At 36.5% G+C, this 13,755-nt stretch overlaps 1 protein-coding gene and 1 long non-coding RNA gene across 2 annotated transcripts in view; one reads left to right on the top strand and one right to left on the bottom strand.

Moving 5' to 3' along the window:
* The window catches only part of LOC134801145 (homeobox protein B-H1-like), an 88,383-nt gene extending 76,593 nt beyond the window's left edge, over positions 1-11,790 (top strand). The window contains exon 2 of the mRNA XM_063773685.1: positions 9,607-11,790. Coding sequence (XP_063629755.1) covers positions 9,607-9,998 — 392 coding nt within the window. The 3' untranslated portion in view covers positions 9,999-11,790. The remainder of the gene's footprint in view (positions 1-9,606) is intronic.
* The window catches only part of LOC134801198 (uncharacterized), a 396,731-nt gene that overhangs the window by 305,252 nt on the left and 77,724 nt on the right, over positions 1-13,755 (bottom strand). The window lies entirely within an intron of this gene.

Genomic DNA, 13,755 nt, shown 5'->3' with positions numbered 1-13,755 from the left:
AATCAATCTCTCGAGAAAATCCTGGCAGGGAGTTGAGGGAGTTCATTCCACAGCAGCTTTCGTGGAAGGAGAACTGCTTATTGGAAGCCCTGTATGTTCATGTATGTGTATGTATATTAAGTTAGTCTTACGCGGCAGTAGTCGCTAGTGACTGCTTCAACTAACTCACTCTCAGTCTCGCTCGCACCAATATATCTGTACAAGCGAGATGCACTGCGAGTCAGTTTCGACTCAGGATTCAGCCAGACTTATACTGGATGGCTAGAAGCGATAGAAATAGCACTCAGAGCTGAACGTTTCTATAAAACGTCTCAAGTATGTTTGAAATTCTGATGACATAGGTCGTTCTAGAACATAGTAAACATACCCCAAAAGAAGAATGTCTGAAGTCTGCTTACCATTATGAAGTAGATGTGACGTTTTACATTGGTGCTTGCTACAAAGTCTTATTAAGAGTAATTAGTATGGCATAAATTAAGCAGGCATACTGGCATATCTTGCACGCATATTTATGTGATTTGTAGCCAATATTAAACGTTGAACATAAAACAATGATTAAAATAGGTACCTACATATAATAAATAACATTTTGTCTTATATGACTTATATCACATTCATGGCTTAATAAGCTACTTCGTCATAAAAATATACCTACTAGCGACCAGCCCCGGCTTCGCACGGGTTGACAAATTAAACACTAAAACCTTCCTCAAGAATCACTCTATTGATAGGTGAAAACCGCATGAAAATCCGTTCAGTAGTTTTTGAGTTTATCGCGAACAAACACACAAACAGACAGACGCGGCGGGGGACTTTGTTTTATAAGGTGTAGTGATGATGCAACTGATTACAATAGAATCTTGTTGAATCAATTAAAACTGACTAAAATCTTGACTAAACGATTAAATACATATTAGGTAAGTAGATAAAAAGCAGTGTCATCATATAAAATCAATAAATCTGTGGCTATAGATTGACAATCGAATTTAAACTGTCGTGAGTCATACTAAAGGGGCCCACTCATTAACAGTCCGCCGGACGGTATCGGCACAGTATAATAAAGAGTACTAACGTACAGTATGGACACTCCCTGCCTCCCGTTGAAAGTGCCGCCCACCCGCTCTCGGTTACCTCACAGTTACCGGCTGGCAAGGACGCGACGACACGACGCGGTGCGCAGAGCAGAGGCCACGTAAAATATTCAAATATTAAACAAATATTTACAAAACCTATCAGATCACACTGAAAACAACACAATATCTATATGAACAAAAAAACATGTTTTCAACTTACGTAAATATTTTGGTGGCCTGAATTTCCTTACAAAAATTTTGTTACTTCGTTGATACTGATTCAAAATAGGAAATTATTGTATAAATCGAGCTTAGATCCACCTTACAGCATAATACGATTCTTATTTCTTCCTAATTCGCGCAATGAGTTTTGAGTCATTGAGGTCATCGAACTTGACAACAAAATGGCGGGAACCCTAGCACGTCTTATCTCACTTACACAAGCATGGTATATGCGTTCACCTACACGAGCTTAGACTGTGTGCGTAGGAACGCGTTTGTTTCATACATTTGATCGCCAGTGTCCGAGGTGTGGTATCGGCCTGTTTGTTCGGAACTGTCAAAATTTTGTTCTAACTGACAGGCCGATACCGTCCGGCGGACTGTTAATCAGTGGGCCCCTTAACATTGAGCTTATTTTACGATTTAACTCGTGTATTTTTAGTTACTAGCGCGACATGTTTCAGAGACCCTAGGTCTTCAATTTCAAGCATAATCAGTGCATGAGTAGTGTTCACGATAGCCGAGCGTGTAGCTTAATGTTAGAAACCAGCCTAGTGCGAGTTTGACTCGCGCACGAAGGGTTTCGTACCATTACGCAAAAAACGGCAAAAAATCTTGTTTGTTGTATGGGAGCCCAACTTAAATATTTATTTTATTCTGTTTTTAGTTAGTAGGTTGTTATAGCGGCAAGAGAAATACATCATCTGTGAAAATGTCAACTAGCTATCAAGGTTCATGAGATACAGCCTGGTGATAGACAGAAAGACGGACAGTGGAGCCTTAGTAATAGGGTCCCGTTTTTACCCTTGGGGTACGGAACCCTAACTAGAGCTAGACAATATTTTCTGCGATTGAGTCATATATGTATATATCTATTATCTACAATAAATCCTATTTTTTAACTCCCATTCTAAAACACCGGATCCCAATTAAGAGCCGCAAGAGAAACAAAGTCACGCGTCATTATGCGTGTTTGCGTGTCTGTCTGTCTGTCAATCGTCCGTGAAGGTAAACCAGCCGTGCCGCCGTGGCGGGGACATGTTTTGATAATGCCGACCTGTTTTTATTACGGCTTCTGATGTATTTAGGAATAAAAAACGTATTAGAAACATCATACACGTGTCAGTTGGACATAATTAGATAAGCATAAAACACTAATAATTAATACACGAGTAGTTATATATGTGTCGCTTAACTTCAAAGTCGGGTAAATCCATTCGACCCTCTCAGCAAATATCTACCCTATTACCTTTTCTTAATACCAAAATCGCATAATCTGACAGATGGATTTACCCGAGTTTGAAGTTAAAAGCGACTCATATAACTCAAGACCCAGCGGTTAGCGACGACCGGTCTGCCGGCCTAGCCAAGGTGTAAACCGCTATCGCTAAGACAACGAAACGCTTTGTGTCTCTCTATCACTCTTCTATATAAGTGCGATAGTGACAGTTGCTTTTCGATCGCTACGAAGAGTACGAAGCGTTAGCGATTGGCATGTTGGCTACGCGGCTTGACCTTGTCGGTAGTGGTCCTCGGTTCGAATTCCGGGGTAGGCATTAATTTTTGCTACGAGCACAGATATTTCGTTCCTGTGTCATGGGTGCTTTCTATGTATTTAAGTATTTGTATATTATATTTTTTCGCAGTCTGAGTACCCGCAACACAAACCTTCTTGAGCTTAGTCTGTGTGGGTAAGGATGTCTTTTTTTTTCTTGTTTCAATAATAATATGGCTTTACCCTCATAAGGATGTCTTATAATATGTATACTTTATATTAGTTGTTAAAACTTCGACTTCTCTAGAAGTATGTGAAGTATTGAGTACCTATGTTAACTTTGACAGGGCGCGGCGCGCTCTTTCTGTTTTCCGTGACTTTGACAGACCCGTAAAAGAACTGCACCGACTTTGACAAAACAAAGTGTGGCAGTGCTACTATAAACGTCATATTCATCGGAATTTTTATTCCGAAATATTAACTTACAAGAAAAAAAACCTAACCAAAATAATAGTGATGGCCTTTTCAAAGTACATCAGGTTACAATACCTCATCGCCCGAGGATCCACGCATTAAGCCCAGTGTGCACACGTCACGTCCCACCTTGCGACTAAATTAAGTAAATTAGAATAACATAATTACCTAGTCAGGTGCTAACGCCGACCGTGTCTAACGCGACGGTTTTGGCACTAACGACGTTTTTTGGCACTTTACGTCGTAATTGAGGTCCACTCATGATTAGGTCCTGATTATGTCTGATTGCCGGTTTGTAAATATTCTAAATAAAATGATGTACATAATTATTTATCATATTGCTAGTAATTTTTTTGTTTATATAATTTGAAGGGGAACATAATTTTGATGGGCGGAATGTTTAGTACCTAAGTTAGAATACTTAACTTATTTTCATATACCGGGTGTAGCCTGTAACACGAGCAAATAATTAAAACATAGATTGTACTCCTCAAACGGTGACACTATTGTTCAACAACTTTTAAAAATTATGTAATATTTAGACTCCCTATTTTTCATACAAAATAAATATTATCTTCAATGGACGCCATCGCCACGCCATATCATTGTGATTGACGTTGCTTGTCACACCTTAAACATAACAAAATTCGCAATACATTGCGTCTTAGAATAAACTTTAAAGTGTATTAAAAATCAAACCACAAGTTATTTTTAAAAGTAGCTGAACAAATGTTGATCAGTACGAGGAGTACAGCCTACAGTTAAATTTTTTGCTCATATTACAGGCCACACCCGTTATTTAGATTTAGTAACTTCATATGACTAAGTATAAGTAAATACTGATGGCTTCTACATTTAACTAATTGCTTAATGTAGGTAATTTATATTATTAAAAATCATCCGTTATTCAAATTTTCCAGAATATTATGGTATGCTTTCGATATCTACAGTTTGATCACCAATAAAACACTTTTTTTTACCCCAAAAACGACGAAAAACTGTTACAAATCGCTTACCTGTCACGACGATTCCTTCCATTCTAACCAAATCCCTTATTTTCACGGATTCGTACTTAATTATTTCCTCAATAACATCACGTGGGGGCCCGATTGTGAGGGGCATACGTTTGACCCCGACCTTTACTAAGTCAAATCACAGCTTACAAAATTCCGCGATTCAATCAAAACTTTCCATTGTATCACTTTCCACTGCTGCGTTTATTCCTTGTCGTTATCTTACTGACGGTGCTTGGAGAGTAATGGATACAAAGTTGGAATAGTTTTCGTGTTAGTTTGACGTGCGGTTGATGGATCGATACGCACGTATTGGCAAAGGAATGGTTTTGTTGTATGGTTACGTCTTGTTAGAAAGGTTGGTGTTAAGTGAATTAGTCGAGAATTTTTTTCTTATTTAGACTTTAGAAACGCAATAGGCTTTTCTAACGAGTCAATTTTGTATGACACGATAACGATTTGCTGCAAGTAGCGCGACTTCTATAGTAATTGGCCACTTCTAACAAATCAGAAAGAAAGAAGCCAATTGAAGCCTTATTGTTAAGAGTGGCCAATTACTATGTAGTGGCCAATAACTATAGCAGTCACTGAGTCACCCTACTAAGGAAAAATATCGGATAAGGTTGTGTCAATATTAAACCAAATGATAGAGCGTTGTTGTGATCAACCAAAAGTCAACAAAGTTCCTGGGGCCTAGCTAAGAAGACAGCGGTACCATCGCCCACACTCTTAATTGTCCACCTTTTAGAAAAAGTACCTAAGAGCGAATCGCCTAGCGTGGTACGTGCATGTGATGCGGAGGGATGAAAGTCATGTGACGAGAAAGGTATTACGAATTAATGTGGAGGGAAGTAACGGGGGGGAGAGGAAAACCGAGGAAAAGGTGGATAGACTGTGTGAGAGATGATATGAAACGAACGCAAGTGAATGATGAGATGACGGGCGAGAGAGAGGTATGGAAGAAAAAGACATGCTGCGCCGACCCTAAGTGAATGGGACAAGGGCAAGAGAATGATGATGGACCTTAATATATGCCCCCTGATTTTCACAAATGATCGTAAGCTGCTTTCATCCTACTGTTTTCACTGTTCTGTGTTTATAAGCGAACTCTTCTCTCTCTTCTTTTTAGTCCTTTTCAATCCTAGAAGTGATAGGCCTCCTTCAATTTTTGCTATTCTGTTTTATTTTGCTCTCTTTATAGGTACCAATGTTAGTACAGTAATGTTAAGCTAAGAAAGCAAGGACGTTGCAGCTATAAAGTCCTTGTCCTAAAGCTATAAAGATTGCTCATGGTCCCATAATCCGCCTAACCGTAACATCCAGGGAAAAGTAACAAATGCCGATCGCCCGCTCGATCACCAACGTGACGCCTCCACAAAGGATCGGGACAGCTCCTTAACGAGTACAAATTGAATCCTGTAGTTTTTTCCATAACACACCTCGTTATGCCACCAAAGGCATTTTATAAGAAACCAACTGTGAACGGCTTATTTAGAACAATCCCGTTAGTGTAAATACGACTTTATTGTGCAACTATTAAAGTTTAAATTTAAAAAGTGATTAATATTACAATGCGAGCTTGCGATAGTTATCAACTTTTTTAAAAACGTTCCGAAACCAGAGATTGATTCAGTATTGAATGCAAAAAGCGTAGCGAAATCGCGTGCGTGTGTTCTCGTCTATGCTTTTGATTTTTTTTAAGCCGGTTATGTTGGGAACTATTAAAAAAGTAATTAATGGGTTTTATAAAGGTAATATGGACATTTGGCATAAAAAATAACATAACTTGTCTATGTAGTTGTGTAGACGTTAGCTGCGTAAACTGAAGACGTGGGTTTGATTCCCGCCTCGGCCACCGGTGGACTTGGTCATTTTTACTTTTGTGTACTTATTATATCTTTTTCAGTTTAACTAAGTGCTTTATAATATTATAAATTTTAATAATTTTATCAGATTTAAGATAAATTTTACGATTTTCAACATAAGTACATGATATCTTTTTCAGTTTAATAAGTGCTTTATAATATTATAAATTTTATTAATTTTATCAGATTCAAGATGAATTTTACGATTTTCAACATATAAACATAAAAAATGACATTTGGATTTACGGGGTTAAAAGCTGAACTTCCAAATAAAGAATTGCATAAGATATGTTAATGATATACCTACTAAATGACCCTACAGCTCAAGACATTCATTATCAACAATAAAATATAAAATCCCATCAAAATAATTATCAATTGATATGAATCACACCCTTAGAATTTGTATGGCAACTCGTTTGTGTTGGCAACACTGGTAATTACGTGAACTAGGCATAATAAGCGGGTATCCGCTACCAGAAACATTAAAAAAACAAAAATACTTTGACTTGATTGCCTTGATGCATATAAATGACTCTGGTTTTGATGGCGGTCATACTTTATTGTTTTGTCCGAATTTATTCAACGATTTGATGTCTATGCATAATATTACATTTATTTGTTAGGTTTATAAACTAAGGCTGAGGTTTTTTTTGTATTTGAGTATAACAAACATAAATAACTCTACAATGCTCGCATTTTTCAAACGACAAAATAAACGTAATCTGTTAAATGATTTATTAGGTACGTCCAATACGCAGTTCGGCCAAATCGTATTTCGTCCATTGGTCAACTACGCAGTTCGTCCATAGTTGATACGTCCGTTTCGCGATTCACCAATACGCAGTTCGTCCAAATCGAGATTCGTCATCTCATGTCGCATTTCGTCCATTTCGCGATTTGAAGCTGTTTATTATTCATTAACCGGCTAGCGATGAAATTAGCCATCTAGTCTAGTGCATGTAAGATAAGATAAGATAAGGCATAGCCTTACAAGTTAAAAAGCTTACAAGAAAAATTGCACAGCTTATTTTATTAAGAAACTGGTTCAAAAATATATTATTTTTAAATTCCTAAAAATACACCTCGTTTAAAATCACTGGCTACTAAAAACACTCACATATCAAAGTCGTTAAAGCGATGGCCGACTGTTTTGGCTTGTTCGGTTGGCAGTACGTGCAATATGGCCGCGTTTCCGGCTGCCATGCTGCACTGCCATTGGTAATTGCGATCGGTAATTTAAAAATTGGAACACATTGTAGCCGATTATGTTCAGTCAGTGCGGAGCCCATTTCAGGAATAGAACGTTATTCAGTTAAGAATGTCTACGATATACTCAGCGGAAAAAGGCAAGGGCCTTTTCAAGTGAAAACTACCTATTAAAAAATTTTATGGGAGCACAACTCTTTACGCCTACATTATTTAAATTTGTCGTCTTTTTCTACTGACGGAAAGGGCTTGCTAAACTATAGGGACCGTGCGCATTGGAGGGTCTGCCATCTTATGACCTGAATCGGAAACATATGTGCACATGTACATCGCCAAAGCAAGTGCTACCATCTACCGTTCTCGTCGGTACGTTTTCTTGTGCATAGTAGGTTCTGCCATCTTGTGGGCTACATCGGAAGCATAAACGACACATTTACGCCTCGCGCCAAAAATCTGACGGCTCCTATGCTGCCCCCTATAGTTCATGCACGGGGCCTATATTTCAAATATATGTTTACATTTTTCGCCTTATTATTAAAGAGTATGCAAAAGTGGAAACATATCTGTGACGTAAAACAATGTGGTATTTAAAACCTGCTGTACAACTTGTATGGGTATTTTAATATCTTAAAGGTACTTACTTATTTATGTAGAACTGGTTAAAAACAGGAAAATAATGTTGCTAATTGAAAATTGCGCATCTTATGTGGTCCCATAATTGCCACATTTTAAATTTCGAATGTGTATTCCAAAACGACAAATTAACGGCCGTGAATGGGTTATTTTATTAATTTCTGCGGTGAACCGCGTGTTATAGACGCTTGTGTCATGAAACTCCGTGGAGGTCGAAAAAAAAAAACTTACCATAAACTAAACGTTAAATACAGTTTTTACTTTATTAGGTGCTTTTCAATGATGGGTTTGAAATATTAACTTCTTTATGGTTTTATGGTAATTGTTGTACCTACTCAGGTGGTCCTTAGACTAGTAGTACATAATATACCTAAATACATAAACTAGTTCGAAGGAAACTATAATATTAGGTAGGTACTTACATAAATCGTAAGACAAGTTGTTATAAGTACATCATACCAAAATCTTCATCTTCTTTTATTATAACCTTACTTGCATAATTGTTTAAAGTTTTAACAATTGAAATACATAGTAGCATAAACATTAGTAGGTATTCCATAGATAACATGCACTAGTAGAGTAAACCGGAAACTGATAACATTGTTACACTATTCTTCATTTCCGTTGCGGTGGCAATAAAAGAAAATTACACATTTTCTATTTTGCTTGTACATATCTGATCTGATCCTAAAAATTCTGGTAAAATTCTATGCATAATAATTTCTTAAGAGATTATCACGAATATACTATTTCACAAATCAAAATTGAATTGACCTGTATTATATAGTTGGTCAAACCAATTTGTCAGTCAGTAAGAACCAGAAAAACTATACTCATCCTTTTCTTTTGGGTGCTAGTACTAGTGTAAGACAAAGATAGTATGATTCTCTCTGTCTATGATTGAAATGAGACAGTCCTTTGACAAACTATATTTTTCTTAGATAGCATCGTTTTCGGTCATTGTTTACGAGAAATACAGCGCAAACCTTTTATGAAACATTCTTACCGGACACTTATTTCTGCTATCTGAAGGTCTGAGAAGCAACATACACCTTTCTCTGTCCCTCTCAGCAGAAAATTTTCTGGCAAAGGATATTATGTAATAACCCCTTTAGCTTAAGCTACTGTAATTATTAGGCCCTTCCAAGTTGACATAAATCAGGCAGGCAGCAGGCAGGATTTTAGAAGTATTTTCACCTAATGCGTCATGGCGCATACAATGTTCAGGTCAACTGGCACAAGTGGCCCGTATACTCGTTAAACTCGCCTTTTATTGTGTCTTTTACGACGGAAGAGTTACATTTTAGCGCTGCGGGCGCTTTACGACCGTCATAGACACGAATACTGTTTTAATACCTGATAATACTCTTATCTGTATTTTACAGTATTATCTGTGATATATGACAGTATTGTCTCTAATTTGAGTGCCTACTGATGTCTGTATGTTAAGGGTTGATTAGTTTTATTAAGTGTCATTTTTGTAATGGCTCTACCCGTTCTACTTGTTCATTATTTTATTATAGGTTAGGTAGGTTTGGTTAATCTTTTTTTAATTCTGACGTAGGTACCTCAAGTGTGCTGTTATATTATATGCTATAATTGCTATTTTTTCATTGTTTCAGATGGTCAGTCAAATCACCTGAACCTGTTCAACTCGAGGCCACAGCCGAAGAAGAAACGAAAATCCCGAACTGCCTTCACGAATCACCAGATCTTCGAGCTGGAGAAACGGTTCCTCTACCAAAAGTACCTCTCGCCTGCAGACAGGGACGAGATAGCCAGCTCTCTCGGTCTCTCCAACGCCCAAGTCATCACCTGGTTCCAAAACAGACGAGCAAAGTTGAAGAGAGATATGGAGGAACTGAAAAAAGATGTGGAAAGTGCTAAAGTACTGTCCGCGCATAAGACCTTTCTAGAAAATGTCACGGATTTAGGCATTTTGAAGAAGAAAGCTATGAGCATAGGGGCGAGCGAGGAGGCAGCTACTAACCTGGTAGTGAACGCGTCTAAATGAAACGAGGCATCGCGCGCGATCGCACAGGAGACGTTGTACAATCGCCGCGCGCTCGATTTTTAAAAATCGAATGTTCGATTCGAACGAACTCTATGGTGAATAACTTTTTTAAACTATCGAACTTTTTAATAGTGACGTTTGATGTATCTCCACTAATGGTTTAGTATGGCGTAAAGTACTTCACTCTCTCTAGTGTTAGTTGTACATAGAATCTGATAGGTGTAGTCTTAGGTAACTGTACAAAAAACTTATGAAGAAGCTTCGTTGGAAATTTAAATGTGATAGTTGATTTTATTATTTAAGTACTTAATAATTTTATAGAGATATTCCTAAATTATTTATTGCGGGGTCTACGTCGACTGGCGCATGGATTGCAATTTCGAAATTTTATACTGAATTAATTTATTTCATGTATTTTTGTATTTATTAAACCAGTACGTGCAATATGGAAATTATGTTTCAAAACTTCTGTGTGCCAGTGATGTAAATCGGAACCTAAAAATAACAGTGTACATAATAGATAAATGTGTAGATTAAGTTTGAATTTTAAGTATCTTTGTGTAAGATCTTTCCAGCAAATTGTGTCTAGATAAATTAGTAGACTAATTACTAATTCATAATTTTGACTTTGTCACTTATTAGAGTCTGTGCGGAAAGAGAAGATAGAATATAAGGGAAACAAAACATTCTATTGACTCTTCTCTTTCCGCACAGAGGGCTTACCGCGAACCATGTTCGGCGTGTTGCCTCCCTGTCACACTTACGTACGAATTTACAAGTGGGACAGAGAGGCAACAAGTCGAACGTGGTTCCCGGTAGGCCCTAAGACTCTACCAAGATTGAGACTTTATTACCAGCCGGTATTATAAATGAATGTTGAAATAAATACAATATTTTATGTATTTTTTCATAGAATGAATCAATTAAAACAATTATTTATGGTGAAAGTAATTCTGCACGTGGGCTAGAATGTTGTATGTAAAATATAAATTAATTATTGAATTTTATTACCGTTAAAAGTAAAATCGATCGAGTGAGACCACGAGACATAATTAAAATAAGCCTACTTTTATAATAATGCATATAAAATGAATACATTACGTCAATGAAAATAAATACTTGAGTAAACAGTTGAAGGTAGATGAATACATTTTTATGTATACTATACAAGTAAGAATCAAATTGCGCCTAAATTGTTCAGTATTAAATTAACTATACAATTTTAAAAGATTTCTCGTGGACTCACTCGCCTTAGCGCCATTAAATACTCTTTCAAGAAAACCACATTTATTTAAATGTTATATTTACCTGTGCAATATTGTTATCAGAAATATCATAAAACGTATTAAGGAACAATTGTCAACATTGAAATGTTAAAAAGTTCAATGAATTGTCATTTACTTTGTGCCAACTTTTGTCATCACTATTTTGCTTCAAATGTTATTATCATGCCGCGATCAGAAAGGGATTAGAAATAACAGATTTCCATACACTTACGTCAAAATCAATATGGATTGACAGCTATCTCAATCCCTTTCTAATCGCGATTCAGTAATACATTCAATTTGTAAACTTTTATCAGTTGTTTTCAGTGATCGCATATCATTCACTGGTTGTTTTAGAATAAGCCCTTCAGTCTTTCACAGACAGCGAAAATAGCCCTTGAAAGAGTATGGCTGTATATAGACCTCTCGTTCCTACCGCAGCGATGCGATATTTTATACTTATGTAGTGGCGTCTGCGCCTCCGGTACTGTGCATATAAGCTGGTGTAAATAAATAATTATGTGTTACGTATATCTTTGATTGAATAATATCCTTAAATCCCTGATTAGGACCTAATTAAAGTAAAAAATTAAATGTCCCTCGTCTATATATATATATATATATATATATATATTGGCTCGTATATTTGTTGAAATATGAATAAGGAACTTAAGGTAATTTTAGAACAATAATCTCTATAAAGTCACAACAGACAAGTTATCTCTACAAAGACTATTAGACACATTTCTTTACGGATTATTAGAACTATCTTTTAGGACTCTTTCTGCTGAGAAGGAAAGAGAAAGGCATATGTTGTTTCCTTATCCCTCTAAGCAGAAAGTGTCCGGCGAAATATAAATCCCCTCAAAAACATTTTCATCTACAATGTTGCCAAGACTAGACTTTAAGGCTCGCACTGTCAAAAAGTTATCAGATCTCATGTAGAGCCAAGCTTAAAACTCTACAAACCCTAACTTCAAAAAATTCTACACCTTAGTCAAAATATGTAATGAGGCTAGAAAGAATCACTAGAACTAGAAGTAGGGGGCTATTCATAAATAGCATGACGTAGGAGGAAACGGGGTCATTCGAAGCATGATTTTTAGATGATTTTAGGGAGGGGGGGAGGGGGTCAAAAATCGTCAAAAATCCATGACGTAATTTATGGACAGCCCCTAGGTACTTAACTGAAGAAAGCACTTTCAGTTGTTACAGTACTTTCATACTATTATAAGAGAAGGGTAGAGTTCGACCAAGAAAAGTCTGCAACGATTTTGATAGCATACGCAGTGCAACTAGTGCAAGTGTTATTTAATTATAAGTCATCATAATTTCATAGAAGTTTGACGTTTAAAATAACACTGTGCTATCAAAATTGTTGCAGAGTTGTCTTGGTCTAACTCTATCTATTATAAAATATATATTTTTTCGTCATACAGATCATTCAGGTACCTAATAGTGTTTAACACTTTCGCAAGTTCTGAGCTAGAATCAAACACCAGAAAATCAGACGTTATTATGATTTATGTCACATTGCATCAACACCGTTAAAATTGACCAACCGCCAAAAAAACCCCGTAAAATATCGTTCGGTACGGTTCGGTACACTGGCCATAAAACAAAGAATAATTAAAAGCATACGAGCCTTGTCTATGGACACTCAACTTTTTTAAATAGCGGTATTCTATAAAATCCATTCGCCACACATACGCAGTTGATAGATAACTTTCGCAAACTCATCTAACTTTTACGTTCAAGCTAAATCATGTTCTAAAACAATGACACAAAGTCTAATGTTTTTAAATTACAGGGTGAGTTATGAGTTTGCGAGCTTTATTCGAATTTTGAATTTGCTTTATTTGGATTTGGAACGAAGCGTTTGAAGGAGTCGCGTGCCGCCGACGGTGTAAGGCAGTATTTATACTATACGTAAGTACATAATTATGTTTATTTTGGGTAAGTATTTACAAATAAACTTTATATGTATGTATTAGGTATTTGGTACCTACTGATGATCAATAAACCTTAAAACATACAATTTGAGATTGTCTGAACAATATGGGCTAAGAAAAGCACATTAAGAATACAATTTTTAAAATTAAAGGAAAGCAAAGGAAATTATTTAAAACAAAAAAGCACACGATTATATCACAAATAACTGATTTGCAAGACCGAAGTGATCCCATAAGTGTTCCGTGAACAAAGTTTTGCACGGAACACTAAAAGAGCACCCATAATACAAGATTTATTGAGCTTAACTGTGTGTCATATTTATTTATTATTTGTTAATATTAGGTAGATATAAAGAAAAGGAAAGGCAAAGTGATTCCGGCTTGCCAATGAATATTTTTGACGCGCCCCCCACTGATACATTAAATGAATTAGATGTTGACACCACCATTGTATGCCCAGCCTAACGCCGATGTCCAATTATTTTACACGACGTTCGAAACTCAAAATTGTTAAAACTGTACGAGAATTGGTCACGGACA

The sequence above is a fragment of the Cydia splendana genome, chromosome 21, assembly GCF_910591565.1.
Source record: "Cydia splendana chromosome 21, ilCydSple1.2, whole genome shotgun sequence".
In the NCBI taxonomy this organism is placed as follows: domain Eukaryota; kingdom Metazoa; phylum Arthropoda; class Insecta; order Lepidoptera; family Tortricidae; genus Cydia; species Cydia splendana.
The sequence above is the reverse complement of the archived record's forward strand: the minus strand, read 5'-3'. Positions and strand labels throughout refer to the sequence as shown.